We start from the raw sequence: 18,176 nt of genomic DNA, 5'->3' as shown, positions 1-18,176 counted from the left end.
ACTCACAGGCCGGAGCTCCCTCTCAGCCTGTGCAAAGGTGTTCACTGCCTCAGGGCATGTGGACACGTGAGGCTCTCCCATACATCTCTATTCCTCACTTTCTCTGTGTCTCAAACAAGAGTACACATGTAGTTAGCAGGAACTCTTCTCTTCCTATCTCATCAGAGCTGCTAAGCAAGCCTGCTCCCCTTGCAACAGAGCAGAGAAGCAGGTAGGCTGGTGATTGACACACACGTCTTCCAAAGTCAGGAGGAAAAGAAAAAGGATGGAGTCTGCAGAATTCAATTCCACAGCATCCCACAGCTCTCCACAAGTCTTGATCAAATCACGAGGTGCCTATACCTCTGAGCAGCAGCCTGATCACCAGGGGGATTTGTTTCCTCCACTGCTGCTGCAAGGTGCAAACACATGATGTGCTTCAGACATCTTCTAGTCTCCTGCCCAATATCAATGTCTTTATATCTTTTAGCATTCCAAAATATGAGTTCTATTAAAGTCATAGTATACATTGAGACAGAAAACTGCAATCTCTTCATTAACCATTTCTTTCCTTTTAATCCAAGCAGATATAAACCAGTTCTGCATCTCCAAAAAGGAAACAAGTGGTAAACCACATTTTTCATTTTTCATAGGATACCTCTGGGAAAAAAAGTGTGCTGAGATAATAAATAGTGAAATATATATGATTGGCCAAAGTTCAAAGAGATTCTAATCAAGGAGTCATAATCACAGCAAAAATGTCGTATTTAATTTGATTGCCTTATTTTTATGCAGGGAAAATTGGTTGGAAAAACGACAAACTCAGTCACAGAATTTGATTTCCAAATGCAGCACACACACACATCGGCACAGCAAAATAATACGGGTTTTCTATTTAAGAACCTGTCTCTCTCTATACGGAAGCTGAGCACACAGTGGGCTGCTATGAATCTAAAAGAGCATTAGAACATGCAACCATCCTCTTTGCGTTAACAGCCAGCAACCATATACTAAACAGATGGGAGGTAGATGCACACTTTGAAAAGAGCATTCCTCCTGCATTTAAGAAAAAAATGTTTTGGTTAAAATTAATGATTTAACTATTTTTAACTTTTATAACCTTGTATTTAGATTGACGGGATCACTTCAGATGCTGGATAAACATTCTGTGAGAAACAGAGAATATGAGGTATCCCTTTATCAAGGGATGGCAGGAGAACGAAGCTCATTTTACACTTTCAAGGATTTTTGTGCCATGTGCTGACAATATTATATTTTAATAATTAATTGTTCATCAAAGGAAAAGATGAAGAACAGGGATGCTAAATTCAAAGTTATTCAAATTGAAAATATGAATAATGCATGACTTTTATATTAAATACACACTGTATTAAGTAGTCTACATTTCATCCAACTCTGTCTTTCATTTTTAAACATTTTGAACTACAGTATGAATAATCAACTAAGGGAAGCTTATTTAGACAGAGAAATACCTTATTTGAATGCAAACTGGTAGTATCCGACTATGATTAAATTTTGGTTATCAATTAGGGAGGGTTTTTTCCAAAGCATTTGGAAAGTCACAGTCATCTGTGAAAAAAAGTATTTCTTGAGGAAAAAGCAGCTTTGCTAACACACAGTTTATGTAGGGCAGGGTGTGCTCCATCTGATTTTTAATGACTATAAGCAATGCTTTAAGTTTTCATTAATGAATTCCAAAGATTAAAAAAATATACATAATTGGATTAAAATGACTGCTAAAATAGATGATAATCAATTGATTATGCTTTAATAACCTCACATTTTGGAAACAGACCATTCATTTGTATCGCTTCCATCTAGATGCACAGTGCAGAGTTTTAGAATTAGAGCCACAAACAGATCTTCTCATCAGGCTTAAAGAAACTTGGAATTCAAGAATCTACCTCCCATATCCTTCAAGGGAATATAGAAACAGTAAATGCCATGAAGTTATGTTCCTAAGAGCTTGCAACCTTTTTGAAAATGTGATTTTGTAACTTCAACCTTAAATCAGTTATTGTTGTTAAAACTGCAATGACAATAACTTGCAACCTAAGCAGCAGCATTCACTGAATATGGTAGAAATATTTATATACATATACGCAGATGTGTATGTATCTAATTCCCACTAAATGGGAAAGAACAAGGTTGAGAATAATATCAAACGTTTCTATACTGCTTCATGACTAGCTCCTACTTTCTATTTTCAGTGTTTGGGACAGGAATGAATTGGGCCTGGAAGGCTGGGAACAGAGGAGCAGGGTGAAGAGTTCTAGGAGGGAGAAAGTGAACAAGGCTGGGAACTACATCATCTACAAGACAGCATTTCCTGACAGGTACTGGGAAATAACTGGGAGACAAAAGCAGTAAAACACAGCAATGAAAACATGCGTTCACCTGCAAATACTGGTGAACCACTGCAATCAGTGATGCAAAACTGACCCGTGAACCACCTGAACGTTCTTACACTCAAACCAGAGCCCCACTGAGGCACCTCTTCGGCTGCTTCTTGTCCTACTCCCACCGCAGCACCTGAATGCAAACAGGCACCCAAGCAGAAAATAAATGACCAGGAGATCAGAGCCCCAGAGAACATCCCTCAGGGAAAGCAGCAATAAATGTGCTGCTGCAGTCACCACTCCCAGGCAATGCAGAAAACAGCAGCACCCAGCAGCGCCCCAAACATCTGCTAAGATGCTCCACTAACACAGCGCAGCATTTATGAGCAGTTAACAAACAGCGATACTTTGTTCACAGCACCAAGGCTTGTAGAAACATGTCCACTCTAATATTTCCAAAGGAAGAATGGGTAAGTACCACAGATTCATTGTTGACAATTAAGACAATGAATGTGACATTTAAACTACGCAGTGCTCCACAGCATGAAAGGACAATATCGCATTTTAGCTCTTACATTCACAAAAAACAATTAACAGAGCCAGCTGGTAACATACTTGACCTTCTGATACAACATTCATGTCTACCTCTTGGCCCTTCTCCCATAACAGTAATAGGAAGAGTCACAACCAGTATAGTTGTTGTTTGGACTGATAAATCTCCCCACTATTTTGCATTGCACCAAAGGCCATTATTTGTACAACCCAAAGTAAGAGCAATTGCAGGCATGCTATAAAAAGCTGACCTATTTACACTCTTTATTTGTCAAGGCATCACCACCAAATGTGAACTAATACTGGATTGTGCACAACAGTTTTCCAAGCAGAGTTAAAAATCAGATCTTAAAAGAGATACCAGAAGTGAATCTCCACCAGCTACTGCAGTTTTCACAAGCTGATATCAGCAATTATTATATTGCAAAAGCCATCAGTCGAACATTTTGAGTTCAAGGACTGACTTGCTAAAAATATACTCTGTAAAATGCTGGATAAAGATAGATCTGAATCTTAACCAAATCACTGCAGAGTAAGAGGCTTCTGGAGAGATGCAGGTAAACAGCACACAACTATATGTGATCAAAACCCTTTTAAAATCTAACAGGAACTTGGATTGGAGATCACAAGAAAATAACTATATGCCAAGTTCATTTATATCTCATGGAATACTTTGGGACTTTCATCATGCTTTTCAGTAAGAAAACAGGAACTTGGCTGCAGTGAAAACAATATCTTAAAATGAGCTTATTTCCAAAATTAACGTATGTGCAATGCCTGATAGGTGGAAACGTCACCAGGCTCCGCTTTGAATAACTGAAATCTGCAATACCAATGTGAAGAGCTTTGAAAGTCTCCCAAATTTGTTAAATAATATTACTGCCAATTCCATTTGCACAATGAGCCAAGTCATTCTAAAGCTTCTGCATTCAAACGTTCAAAAAGCAAACACACAAAAATAATAGGAGGGACACCATGTCGCACACCCACCGAGCCAGAACTCCCCAGATAAAGTTAAGCTGCACACCAGAGCCAGGGACCGGGCTCACGGCGGTGACTGGAAGGATGAGATTACAAAGAGTATATGTTATTTTAACTGAAAAGATCAGTAGATGAGTACTTGCTGTGTAAATCCAGCAGTTTCTGACAGTCCCCTGTACTCAGGGTAATTCTTGTCATTTATTGTGCAATTATTTTTCTCACTTTTATTTAGGTTTTAGAAAAACAGGCCCTCTGCTAAACAACAGGGAACTGTAAGGACACAGAATGCACAGCATGGCAAGAGGAAGGGAATGAGATAATAACACAGTCCTGCAGGGTAATTTAATCTGAGACAAGCAGTGAGTAGTATAAAAAAGGAGAAGGCAAAAAAAAAAAAAAGGCAAGGTCTCCTATGCAAAAATAAAGAGAAATTGAACATTTCGATGCCAGGTGTTGGGTCTCAGGCTTAATTTTTCTTCCTCCCCCTCCTAAAACAGCTCAGGAGGAAAAAGTTTAGCTGGCAAGAAGAGGTCTCAACTCTCTGAATAAGCCAAAAGCAATTCTGAACCTTTAATGCTTAAGCACTGCTGGTTCTAGACAGGGTTGAGACAAAATCTCACCTGAGGCAGAGGCGCACGTTGAGACAAGGACATGGAAACCGAGAAATACAGAATGGGCACCAGCGATAGGAAGAAAAAGAAACCACAACAATGAGTTTAGAGAGGAGGACCCCTGGAGCAAGCTGGACCCTGGGGGAGGTAGGGTGAAGTGAGGCAGAAGTGGCCATACGAGCACGGGCTGTTCATATCTGCTCCAGCACAACCGCATGTTCTCAGACTTCCCCACCCCTCTCTTCTCAGCAAATATCCTTAACCCACCAGCAAAGCACCCAGCTCCTTCCCCCTGCAGCTGCTTTGCTCACATTCAGCATCTACCTTAATTGTTAATAACTGCATGAATTAGGTTTTCTATGCAAGTTATTAATCCTATGGCAGCTGGTTGGTCTCAGCAGTGACCAACACTGCTTTCCACAGAGCAGACAGGTGAAGGACCAGAGATTTCCAACAGTTCCATCATTTATTCTTTTAAATCATAGAGACCCCTGCAGCTATGCACAGAGGTGCCCTATATAAAGGTGTGAACTTATCACCTCTGCTCTCATCTTCATTTCCCACTTCCCTCCTCCTTCCCTTTGATTCACAGCAACAGTGCCCTGGCCCCTTTCACACGGCCACTCTGGCTGCGAACACAAGAACCGAAAAGAAAACAAAAGAATACATTCATATCATCCCCGAGGAAACAGAAATGCTCCTCCACATTTCCTTCTCAGTTTGACACATCATGCTGCTCCCCCTTTGATGGCTTTCCTTGTTCCAAATTGGGCTGCGGCTTGCTTCGAAGTTTTACTTTGGAAGACGAAGTCCCGCAGTATCACATCTCACCCTCAGACCCTCTCCCCCGCCTTTCCTCTCCACAACCCCTGGATATTTGGTGCAGAAAGCACACAGCTTGTCAGGTGGTTAAAGTTAAAAACAAAAGCAAAAACCTGTCATGCTGGTTGTTTTCTTGTTATTTTGCCTTCTGGTGTGATAGATCCACAGGGTAACTAACACTGTCTGGATTGCTTCCTCTTTAGTGCTGATCTATTTTAACAGGTTGCTCACTGATTTTTGTCTAGGACAAGCAGAGAGATGTGCAACACATTTACTCTCTTTCCTTTTTCATTATTAAAGCAATTATCTTTCCACTGTATTTTGGTCTCCCCAGTAGCCCCTGAAACTTTGGTGCTCACCACCAACTTGCCTGAACACCACTCTCGAGGGACACCCAAGACCACACTGTGCTCCATGCTGAGCCTAAGTTATGGCATTTTAACAATACAGAGGTTTTCTTCCAAAATCCTTTTTAAACAAACAAAGGTTCCTCTCTTCCCCTCACCCCACCCCATGTTCACAAACAAGCATCAGATGCCATCAATTCACTTTGTACCTAAGCTTTTGATCTGGCTACACTTTGATTTTCAGTACTCACTTTTGACAAGGAAGGGAATAAGAGCCCCATTTTTGTGACATTAATAGAGGCTTTTCTGCTGTGGTAATTTATTTGTGCTCTGCTAATAATTTTCTGCTGATCTGTGTAGATTCTTAGTGACAAGACACAGGAGAACAGGACAGACTGTCAAAACATGGTTTCCATCACCTTGAAGGTTTTTCCAGGGGCCTGAGGTAGTGTGGGATGCTGCTCCCATTTGCCCTCATGGGTAAATGGGACTGTGCAGGGCACCCATGCTCAGGCTGGGAGAGGAAAATGCACTGGGTGGAGAAGACGGCAGCTTGTAAGAACAAGGAAAAGGCATCACTAAGAAGCTTACATACAAAACATTACTAAAAAGGGCAAGTCAAAGACAGCAGAGGTGGGGAAAAGCAATGTTTCTGGGCAACAGCTCCATCCTGCTAGATGCTCCTCTGAGATCTTGCTGAAGCATGTGGCAGACAAAAGCTTTAGTAGCCATTTTAATGCAAATCAACTGTATAAAACATAACCTGGTATTTCACATTCCTCTATTCCCACAAGGGCACAATCATTCTCTCTGAGCCCTTGGGAGCCTCCTCACCTCCTCAGCCTTTGTACAAGAGCAGAACCATCCTGCCCTGTGCTCCTCAGTATCACAAGGAAGGATGAGAAGAGAGGTGCTGAGGGCAGCGCACCCAGCTGAGCACATTACAGCAAAAACCAGGCTGAAAAGACTGATCTGCAGCACCACGACCGGCCCATGCGTAGTGCAAGGCAGCCAGGCGCTAGTGACTGTTACTTTACCTAATGACTCAACTTGAACGAAGGATGTGCACCATCCCACCAGCACCGCTGGAGACCTTTCCCATCAGCTTTCGTGATGAGAAAAGCATTTGAAGAGGAGCTCCAAAAGACCCACAGTGGTCAGAGCTGAAAGATACCAGCAAGTTGGCATCACAGAACCCCTATCACTCCTACCCACAGCCCATATCCCTTCTCCAAAGAGGGCTGCACGCTCCCAGCTGTCAGTCCCTGTCGAGCTCCACGGCAGACGCACGCTTGCCGTGCGCTTTGCGGCAGGGAAAGCAGGAGTGAGAATAACAGGCACCTCGCCGCCAGGAGGTGTGACAAATCCTTGGCAGAGCACAAACCCAAAAGCAGCCTTAAAGTCAGCAACAGGCATCTGACAGCTCTGAAAAGAGCCTCCTCGGTGTTCCCGTGTCTTTACAATGCTCTGCCTGGGCAGCTGAGGGAGGTGGGGAGCATTGATGTGCTGGGAACACACTGTTTGGCAGGTAGATCCAGGGCAAACCCAAGTGCATTATCCTTGATCCAAGCATTGTTAGGTATTTGGTACATCGCTGCTTTTCCTTCCAGCTAAGCGACTTTATATGGTTGCTCATGTAAAATTAAGCTTAATGCGGCATTAAGATTCCACAAAATTATGCCTGGAGATGAGGAAACAAAGTGAACTCCGAGTAGCAACTAAGCCTGTATTGATTTTTAGCTGCGTTTCTCTATCATTGTTACTAAGCTGGTGACACTGTGAAGGGCACAATTATTTATGTTTCATCAAATTAGTAAGTAATTCAAATCCCTGACAAAATCTCAAGCAAAAATTGCTTTCACTTCCACAGAAAGTCCTTCTGACACTGGAATTGTTCACTTACCCTTGGAAGGGCACTGTAAGAAAACAAGGACTTCACAGGAAAAATGAAAAGCTATGCAAGAGAAATTCAAAACCAGCTCACCACCCATTAGTACCATCCCTATAGCTAACTGAGGGTCACTGGATATGTCACCATTATGGGGACAGGCCAGCATGGGTGCTCTGTATGGCATGGTGCAGACTGGAGTTCCCATATAGGACTGGGCCATCTAGCAGTACCACAAGGCAAATGAAATGAGGAGGATGATGAGTGCCTGTGTGAGTAACTTCCTCTTTGCAACTGAATGATTGTGAGGAAGAAGTGACTGTCCAGCACAGCTCAAGGAGGATGCTCTGCTGTTTGGAGGGAGAGGGTTACAGAAACCCAAAGAAGCCTTAAATGAGTAAAGTGAGGTCACACCTTACATAAGGTGTGTTGAGATGAGGCACATGGGAGGAGTGAAGCTGAGTGGTTGGTGATCCCTTCAGGCAACAGAGGATATAAGAGAACAGTCTAACTTAATACCAAGGTAGTTATCTCAATGTTCATACGTATTCTTGATTTCTGCATTACAGATGTGTGCCTCTGTATTCTGATGACCACCAAAAACCAACACGAGCAAGGAAATGTTATAAAATGCAAAGAAACTTAAGGTTTCAATTTTGCCTTTCTCTAGGTCCTTTTGTTGGATCCCTGCTTGATCCAGCCACTCTATCCAAAAACCACAACAGTTTTCCACTGCATTTCAGCCAAAAAGTCCATGTTGCTTTAGGGTCCCAGTCAAACGCAGCCAAATGGAAGGCAGGAAGCACCTTTTCAGATAAATTCATAAAATTCTGCTTATGTAAGATATAAGCTTATTACATCAAGAAAAGAAATGACAGCATCTGGAATAAAAGCTCACATCTTTACTATTACTCTATATAATAATATTGAAAGAGAGATATGAGATGAGAATCCTTCACTGATGCATTCCGTCAATATTTAAGTTAAAGAGAACAATTTCTTTGAACAACAACTTTGTAGGAGGAAATTCCCTTACTCCAACCACCAAAAGAACGTTAGAAGCGGCCTTTAATCAGGGCCTTTGAAACAGGAAGGAAAGCAAGATTTTCCTCTTTTTCTTCCTTAATGTTTTGAAAAGGAAACAAGCTATTGAAATATATCAAGCGATTTCCTTTACTTGAAACACTAGCAGCCTTCTGTGCACTGCGAGCCAAAAAAAAATAAACGCCTTTTATCCACCCAGATTTTGCTATGGGTAGGCAGCACCAAGACAGACTAATCATGATGTGGTCAGGGAAGCACAACCTTGGGACTGTGACACATCCTACCCAAATAAGTATTTTTGACAATGGAATAATACTCTTCAGAGACACTGGTGTGATTATCCACTTGTGGCTATTTTGGCTGCAGCAGCAAGGAGCAAGAGAAGGCGCAGGGAGGTGGCTAAAACACTGCTGCATTTGCAGGAGGTAAAGAGTCTTGAAGTACAAGGCAGGTAGAAAACAAGCTAAAAGAGATCCTGGTCCAGTTAAATGGCTGCTTGATCTCAGTGTCAAACTGTGCAGCCACGGAAAAAACCTTGCAGACCAGCTCATCCTCTCTCTACTTTTGCTAGCCTGCTTTGTTACTCAGTGGGAACTAGATACTGACATCTATTGGCTGGGAGTACCTAGCAGTATTCCAGCAGCTGCCTTTTGAATGAGATATTAAAACTTTACAAATCATTATATTAAAATCTGACAAGAGCACTTTGGGAACTGGAGCATCTTGATGCCATTGCTAATGATGTGTTACCCGTGGTAAGGTTTCAAGAAAATTCCCAAGTAAAAACTGGTTCTAAAAGTATAAAATACATTAATATTTATTTCAGTACCTTCTATGAGTTCAAGGTAATAGGTTTATATTCATCAGAACAGCCGAATGATCGTATTTATGTCAGCATGAGAAAGATGTTCATCTGCTGCACAGTTTAATTAATTTTCATAGATAGTTAATTTTCTGTTTCATTATCAGTTCCCTAAATTTGAAAGACAAATAATTTATAAACAAATAGAAACTTCAGAGAGGAGTATTTTTAGAGCAAGGAGAAGATAAATAGCAGGAGTGAAGCATCAACACTGCCTTCGAAGTACTAATATGAATGATATATTGCAGTAGAGTTTGATTGATAACTTACGCATTCCCGAGCACTGACTGAAAAGAAACAAATTGCTTACTGTTAACCCCAAACCATTTTCAGGTAACAAATGACTCTGATCTTTACCAATCAAATAATAGCTGTGATGCCCTTAAATATCAGTGAATGAGGAATGTGCAGGCTCACCGTGTCCTTCCGGGAGTGACCTGATCCCTTAAGGACAATATTCCTGCCCTTCTCCCCTTCCCAGCAAGAAGAAAGTTTAAGTAGCTACTTACCATGATGTACGACGCCCTTCAACCCATGGATAATGGGATCCAGCGCTGGATTGTCCCTCTGACTGACCTATGAGCACAGGATACAGGATTGGTTACATCTATCCTGGCATCAGGGAAAACAGTCTCAGTTTAATCTTCTAAAGAGTTAAAAAAAGAGATGTTATCTAACAAGCTGCTTAGTTCTCACATTTACAGTGGCTCTTCAACAAATGCCAAAGCTTCATGCCACAGTAAAATAAAGAAGGTTAAATCAAGTGTCCTCTAAATTCATTAAAACATTAGCCATACTATCAGCCCAGCAAAAAGCCGCCCCTAAAACCAGAGTTGACTTTTCTCTACTTCTGCTTTCATAGAGGAAAACTGCTGTGATAAACAGAATTTATCTCAGATCAGTTCACCCCTTACTGACAGAGGAATAAATCTCCTGTTGCCGGTGGAATCGGTGAAGCTGGATCCCTCTCAGCCGTAATGGAGCTGGGCCTTGGCATCTCTTCACTATTCAGATTTTTGCATTTATTTAATGTAGTGTCACTTGGACAAGGGAGAGAGAAAAAACCTTTGTGAGAGGATCTAGAAGAAATCTCTGATTTTTGACAATGCAATTGCCTGCACCGCCAGACCAAAGCCTGGTATCTTGCACTATTTCTTCTATCACCCAGCAATCATCTGTAACCTCTGCAACAGTGAAACCTAGCACCAGAGAGAGGAGGGGAAGGCAGGAGGAAGGATTAAACCTGTTGAAGTCCACAACTCACAAATTAAACCTATCACTTCAGCACTTGCAACACAGCCAAGGAATTTACAACCAATAATGCAATTTTTTAAACCGTTTGCTTCTTTAGAGCTATTGAAGGGAGATAACTCCCAATTCCTGTGACCATGTTCCATTTTTAACACACTTCTCAATTTACTTTTAGGAAATAAATACTGGTTTGGTCCTCATTCATGGGGCACATCTTTCTTACTTTTTTGACCCTGGTCAGCATCAGAAGCCTGAGCAGTGTTGATCATTTTTGGACAGACTGCTCTCAGTGGGCACACACATCAAAAGCAACAGAGCTCCTCTGGACTTTGCTGCCTGCCCAGGATCATAATGTCATGAGGAAAACCAGACCGGGATTCCATTGTGAGCACATATTAACATATGGGGAACAGAATGCAGACAAAAGAAAATAGCCCTGACAGGGGACCTTGTGCCCCACAGGGAACACACTTTGGCACAAAGTGCAGGACCAGCTTCGAGGGCACTCTTACGAAGGGGACATCACTGACAACAGCACATCTGAAAATGTTTTATTGTAAAAACCATCCAAAATTTTAATGGTGTGAGGAGAACACTGGAAGCCACTGCCCAAGTTTCACAAGCACAAGCATGTTTCTTCTCATCCTTTCTCCCCATGACTAATTAGGAATCTTAGAAACCTCATTATGTTCTTAGCCAACTGCGCTGAAAAAACCCACAACAAACCACCTTTCTTTTCTCTATTTGGCCTTTGAAGTACTCTGCTGTGTTCAGGACACGTTTTCGTGCTCTTGTCTAGAGACAAAACGGTTGTGTTCAGTTTGGTGTTTTAAAGGGAAATTGAAGATCCCTTTCTCATCGCAGTACTCCAGAAGTTCCAACAATCAGGTAGGGCAAGATACACAATAAAATTATGAAAGTAGCAACAGCAGCTTTGATATATACACAGCTTAGATGTTACTGACAATAATATTATGGGCCCTGAAGGCTGTAAACTCTTTGAAGCATGAACTTTTATACGGCCAAAGGGGAGGCTCTGTACGTTTTGGATGCTGTATAAATAATAATCACAGTACACTGGACCCAATGACCCACTTTGTAGGTTCTGTCTGGCTTCTGGCAAATGAACAGTAAACACTAAAAATGCAGAGCTGTTGCAAGACATGTTCCTACATCTTTCCCATTTATTCAGGTTTCTCCAAGCCATGGCTGCCACTTAAAAACCAAAGAATCATTAAAAAAAAAAACCACAATTTAATACAAGACTTTAAAAAAACCTTGCATTGGGCTTGAAAAATGTTTTACTTTTTGTTGCTTAAGCGTAAGTAGGAAAGAGTTTGCTTTGTTTCTATTTCTGGTGACAGCTGCAATCGGTTTGAAGAAAGCAAATAGATGGAAAGAATCCTAAAGGTTAAAACTCTTCCTTTTGGGATTTTCTGTCAAAGTAGATCAATCCTTAATCTTAGTCTTGTCAGTGCCCCTTTAATCTGGCGAGGTGCTGTGTGCCTCAGTAGATCCTGCTATGCAACCTATTTGATAGTATATTCTGCAAATGTGCTATGCTCTTCAACAGCATGAAATCAACAGTTGTGTTATTTCTCTGAGACCTGGCAAGTAAATGCTCCATGGACTTGTAATCATGTTTTCTCTGAGGGTATGGGGAGTGGAATCTCGTGTTTCTTTAAAAATCACATGCAAACTAGTACCACTTGTGGAGATGGCAATTCAGACCTGTATGGGATATTCTCTTATTTTCCTTCGAGATGCTTCTCCCCTTTTCCCCAGCTACTCACACACTGCTCTCCTGCACTCCTCTACAACTGTTTCAGGATCTTGGCAAGACCATTAGAAATTTCCTGAAACTTTTCTCATTCTGTGGAATGGTTCAAGCTTCAGAGCAAACCTTTTCTTACAGCTTTTTTGCTTCAAGTTCTTCAAAGCCCCAAACCACCTTGAATTTTCTTCCTTTTATTTCTTTTTTTTTTTTTTTTTCCCACTGCTCTGTATCATTTTTCTGCCTGTGTTCATAGAGAAACAGAGGTTTAGAGAAACCCAAAATGCCAAGTTCTATCCCTACTGCTGTATGCCTCTGGTTTAACTGGCCTGGAGCTGGTTGAGATCAGAGGTTCACCCATACAAGAATCCTGCCTCTGACAACAGCTGATACTTAAAAGAAGGGGGGAAAAATACGCTGAAGGAAAAAGGGACAAAAATATCTACAATAAGAAGCATCCTTCTGACCTCCTTTATGATTCCATGTCATGAAGCTTGAGCTTGTAACCTACAAACTGTTTTCATCTTCCTCTGTTATATAACATATATTAGAGCAAAGTATTTTTTATTATCTTATGAATATATCCCTCAGGAAAATAAGAAAGAATTCTTCAGATTGACTTTACAAGCCACATTTCTCAAGGTGCCTTGGCTGCAGGGTTAGAGAAGGACCACACATCTGTAACTGGGTCTCAGCGCCTGGGCTTCACCCAACACACAAAGCTGCGGAAAGCTTTTCTTTTCCTGTGAGCTACAAGCAATGACTTTCCCTCTCCTTCAAGAGGCCAACACAGAAGAAACACCACGAATGAGAACTTCCCAAGCACAGGAATTTCATGCACAAACACAAATCTGCTATGCTGCAAGTCATGACCGTGCTGCATAGCAAATCTGAATAGACAGATGGAAAACCATCCTGAAATTGCCCTAAAATACCCACAGTACCACTATGACAAATGTTTCCTGAACAACACGCTTTTGCTAAAGACCAACACTCTATAGGCTTGCAGTAAACAGGATAAATAATGCTTGCGTGCATCATTTATAATTGGAAAATGCCTGTAATCCTCTTCAGCAGGAATAAATAGGTAACTATCACATCAAGCACAAGGGAAAAATAAACAGAGATACCATTAAGCAGTTACCTGTGCTAACAGAGCACTCACCATAGGGTAAATATAGGAGGAACATGTCATGAGGAAGCAAAATCTCTTTGTTTAGCATACCCTTTGGGTGACTTCAGTACCCGGTGCACCTGCTGTTCCAAGTAGAATGAATGGCTTGATGTTAATGCAGTGAACAAAACAAGTGTTTAAATATAGGAAAAGGTAATGCCCGAGTGACTCCATCCTGCACTCATAAACTAGAGATGTTCTTCAGTTGAAGTCATGGTGGAAATCATTACCCCAGACAGCTTGCATTTACTTACAGCTACCACATCTAATGTGGGGACTGAGAGATGATTCATTCCTCGGTGAACAGGGCTGATCAGTCATGAACTCTATTGACAACAGTGTTAACACCTTTCAGCAGCACAGCCTGTTGTCACCTTGCTTTAAAGTGCTATTCCTACAGCTTACCCTTAGTGTCGACAGGGCAGGTGGCAGGCCAAGCACCGTATCAGGATAATGTTATTAACACTTCAAGAAGGAAAGTTCCAGCAAAGGAGCAGAGCAGAAGTGCGAGAAGAGGACAGGCAGCACCACAGCTGACCGTGGGCACCAAGGTACTACCCTATAGAAAGTCCCTATGTTACAGCAGTACTAAGTTTAGCATATCCTGATGAGTTAAAAACCAGTTCTCATTATCTATCATTCATTGTATCAAGCAGCTGAAGCTCTCTGTTAAGCTGATTATTTTATAGGCCAAACTCAGAACCTCCTCAAGCCTCTTATTTTACAAAATCAGCAGACCTGTAAAGCGTTAAAATTTATGCCACATGCTATAGAATTTAAACCATATGGTAGAGTCATATGAGTAATCCATGACCTGTCTTTCTGCTGGAAACAGCTCTATAAAGCAGAAAAACACCAGAAGTCTCAGGCAAAAATTTTGAGCTTTCAATGCTTATTTTAGGAACAGAAACAAATAAAACCAGGGGAAGCCCCAAATACACACTGAGGCAGTTAGAGAAGCCACACAGCAACACCAGATCTTATCTCCAAGACCCCTGCCCAAAGGGTCAGACTCCCCCCCATTTCCCATGGCTCTGGGCAGCCTCTCCAAAAGCCAAGTTGTCCTCCCACCAAGCAACACGAGAAGGGCTGGGGAAAGCACCACAAAACTCCCTAACAATCGCTGGTAGTAGTGACCCTGTGAAAAGCCGGTGAATACTAATAGCTTGAACAGCTCAGGAGTAAAGAATACACTTTTCTTTTTAAAACGTGAAAGGGATCTGTTGCATTCAACAAAAGGTTGTGTGGAAAAACAAGCAGAAGAAACCCCAACTACTTGGGGTGACATGAAATACAGATTTCTCTCTCATTTCCAGCTTAAAAAAAATACGGCATTTAGACTTATTAAACTGTCATAAATTTGCAGCAACTGCTTTCAAGCTCATTAAACAGGCTCACAGACAGTACCGCAAAGCATCTCCAAACAAAGCAGAATGCCATAGTCGGTGATATTGAAAGGCAAAATGACACACATTTTGTGCAAGTCAGAGGAAAATGAATGGCAACAATTTTGTGACACAGTACCTGAGCCTTTCCCCTCCAAACAGTGCTATGATTTACTTTTCTCTCCCACTGCAACATCTGGCCCTTGACTTGGGAACTAAATCTTCTATCTATCAAGCCTTACCCATCTGCTAAGTAAAATGGCCAAGACAATCTGCATGCCTTGAATCTGATATAGCCAGCTGCTCCCAGAGTGCTGGGGCATTAACATCCAGAGACCATCCTCTTGTGCTGTAAAGGATGGTGTCTGCCAAGGATGAACGACTACATACTTAACCGTAGCAGCTGAAGCCAGTGACAATGGCTGACACAGAGAGGTGCCAATGTGTCAAATTCTACCTTCAATCACAGCGGTGAAAGTCAAAGGTAATATTCCCCTGACCACGCGCCTTCAGCTCCCATTCAGCCTGCGGTTAAGATCTAAAGCTCACCAGCCACGTTCCCAAATCTCCAAACGCTCTGTACAAACAACTAAGAAGAAAAAGAAAACTGTTATAAATTAACTAGGTTGCAGAGATTAAATTGTCCTATAGGGTTTCAGGACAATCAACACGGTTAAACAATTTCTTCTCTTATCAGTGTTGGGCAGGTGCCAGTCCTCAATCCCTACGGGAAGAACCTGATTTTCACTGTTTTAGAGCAGGAATGAGAAGAATCCCATTAATGTGAACATTATGCCACACAATATGTATTTTAACATTACAGCAACAGATTTCAAAGAATCCAAGATAAGCACAGTCCAAAAAACCATACTTCTCTCAGCAAAGGGAAAGTACTTGGCACATTTCTTGTGAAACTCTTCAAATTCATGTATTTGGGGCCAAATTATTTTAGAGCTATCTAAAAGCTTGGGTAGGTCCTACTCCTAACCCTTGCAAAAAATGATGCTTTAACCCTGCATTGGTCTGCAGCATTGAGAAAGGATACACATCCTGGCTTTGTGGTATGCACCCTTCAGCTTTACACAAAGTCCATTGTCTCAGCAATCTCTCTTCTCCCTTTTGAAGTCCACACTGCAAAAGCTGGTTGTGGATAAATATTTCTTAAATGTTTCTGAACAAAAGGAAGTGAAAGATTTCAGCCAGATCTGGAACGTGGATGAACAGATATGAAAAGTTTACATAAGCTTTGCTTTGAAATACAGTAAAATATATTTATTTGTACCTTTTCAGGAAAACACCAGCTAAAACCACAGCACGCTGAGCTATCTGTGAAGGCAAAAAAAATGCCTACAGAGCTCCTAACACAGTGATAAGCTAGGTTTGGTGCTCTTAAGTTTTTCATCTTTACAAGCACTAAATGATCCAAGAATGATATATGCTGCTCCTCCACAGATGATATTTTCTTCCATCTCCCCCATATATGCTATAATTGCACATCTCTCTTATGAATTGATGCAAAAGGACAAATCTGGCCAAGAGCCTGCAGCCTGACAGGGGTAAGCTGGGAGACAGAAAGCATTTGCTGTGTAATGAATGGACTGCCCAAAGTAAGTATCCTGCAGAATATGTTTATAAGGGAAAACAAGAAATGGCAACAGCCCCCTTAACACTTCAAGTTGCTGCTCATGTGTAAGATCAGGGAGAATAACAGGTACTTGGGCAAGATGTGACTCTGAATCTTATGCTGGCACATGTGCTATTTCACACGGATACAGCCACGACCTTTGATTTTTCTAACAATGCTCATTAGAGCTGAGCTTGCCTTTGCCTACGGCAACTGGTTTCAGGTTCAGTGATTTGAAGGCAAATTCTGTTGAGTTAAATCCTGGATTTGGTCTTCAAGTGTTAATAATCCTGCTATGAATAAAAATACACTGAAGTCACAGAGGTGCATTACACTGGCGGCGGAGGTGTTTCTACATGTCTCATTCACTATGGTGTTTGAAGAGAGGGGAAAAAAGAAGATAATGAGTCTTCCCATTATTATTTTAAATAGAGTAATGGGTGTGCATTGATCCTTCTAGCTAATTCCACTTTGAATAATACATCATTCTGACTGAAAGCTTGCAGTGATGTATTAACTTCATACTTCATCACAACTTTGGAGGGTATCTACAGTGAGATATTAACTAGCAGTGCCAAACAGGAAGCTGCTCTTTTTCCTTTTTTTTTTCTTTTTCAGGTCCAAAATGGTTTTAAAAGCTATTGAGCTGACTTTGGGATCAGGTGTCCTGGCTGTCCCGCAACTTTGGTGTAGTGCAATGCAGCTGCATGCAATCACAGCTCTTCTCAGCCTTAACTCACCCTCTCTGTCGTTTTGTACCTGCTGCTTCTAGACCCAGGTTAATTACAGACAACCTGGGACAAGGACGGGACAAGCTTGGTTATAGATCAGAAACTGCCACATTCACTATGTCCAGTAGGGATGCTTGAAAATGCAAGCACAGTCACTCTTACACCAAAGGTTGGCTGAAATATTAGTGCCATAAAAAGAGCAAAGGGACAGCATGGGCTACCTCAGAATGTGTAACAGAATTTGCACTAGAGAGACTGCCTCAAAGAAACCACAAGCATGAAGCTCAGGTAGAATTAAGTACTGCTCAGTAACTCAGCTCAGAGTATGCTGTGTTTGTGCACATTGAGCTTATTTGTTAGCAGATAGAAACATTGATCCTGTATTGTAGATATGCTGGCAGCTGAGGAATCAGCTCCTCGGGCTGAGGAAGACTTTGCAGCCCCCCCTCTGCAGCATTACCTCCATTCACTTTAAGATTTGCAACCTCCATGATAGTAAGAATCAGCCGGCAATGTATTTTCCTTTCTTCTTGTAAGCCACTTATTTGCCCAGACTTTGACTCACTCCATTGATAAGGTAGGCATTAATTTCCCCAAAGCATCCTTGCACTTCAAAAGCATGATAGAGCCAATTCACTGCAAGTGAACAGCACATTCAATTAACAAATTATTGAAAGATCTTAATATGCATATATCTGAGGCAAAATGAAAGATAGCTGCAGCCCAAAAGCACAATCTCATTAGTAGCAGGAGAATGTCTAAGATAGAAAGCCCTGTAAAAGACAAGAGAA

The 18,176-nt window shown here is 41.5% G+C and overlaps 1 protein-coding gene across 3 annotated transcripts in view; it reads right to left on the bottom strand.

Annotated features, from left to right (window-relative positions):
• Positions 1–18,176, bottom strand: part of PTPRG (protein tyrosine phosphatase receptor type G) — a 404,913-nt gene that overhangs the window by 101,997 nt on the left and 284,740 nt on the right. For all 3 annotated transcript variants that reach the window (XM_061472858.1, XM_061472855.1, XM_061472857.1), the window contains exon 7: positions 9,956–10,022. In XM_061472858.1, coding sequence (XP_061328842.1) covers positions 9,956–10,022 — 67 coding nt within the window. The remainder of the gene's footprint in view (positions 1–9,955; positions 10,023–18,176) is intronic.

This window comes from Pezoporus flaviventris, unplaced genomic scaffold (genome assembly GCF_033815535.1).
Source record: "Pezoporus flaviventris isolate CSIRO_AGI_PZ_B2104156 unplaced genomic scaffold, CSIRO_AGI_Pfla_v1 ptg000073l, whole genome shotgun sequence".
In the NCBI taxonomy this organism is placed as follows: domain Eukaryota; kingdom Metazoa; phylum Chordata; class Aves; order Psittaciformes; family Psittacidae; genus Pezoporus; species Pezoporus flaviventris.
The sequence above is the reverse complement of the archived record's forward strand: the minus strand, read 5'-3'. Positions and strand labels throughout refer to the sequence as shown.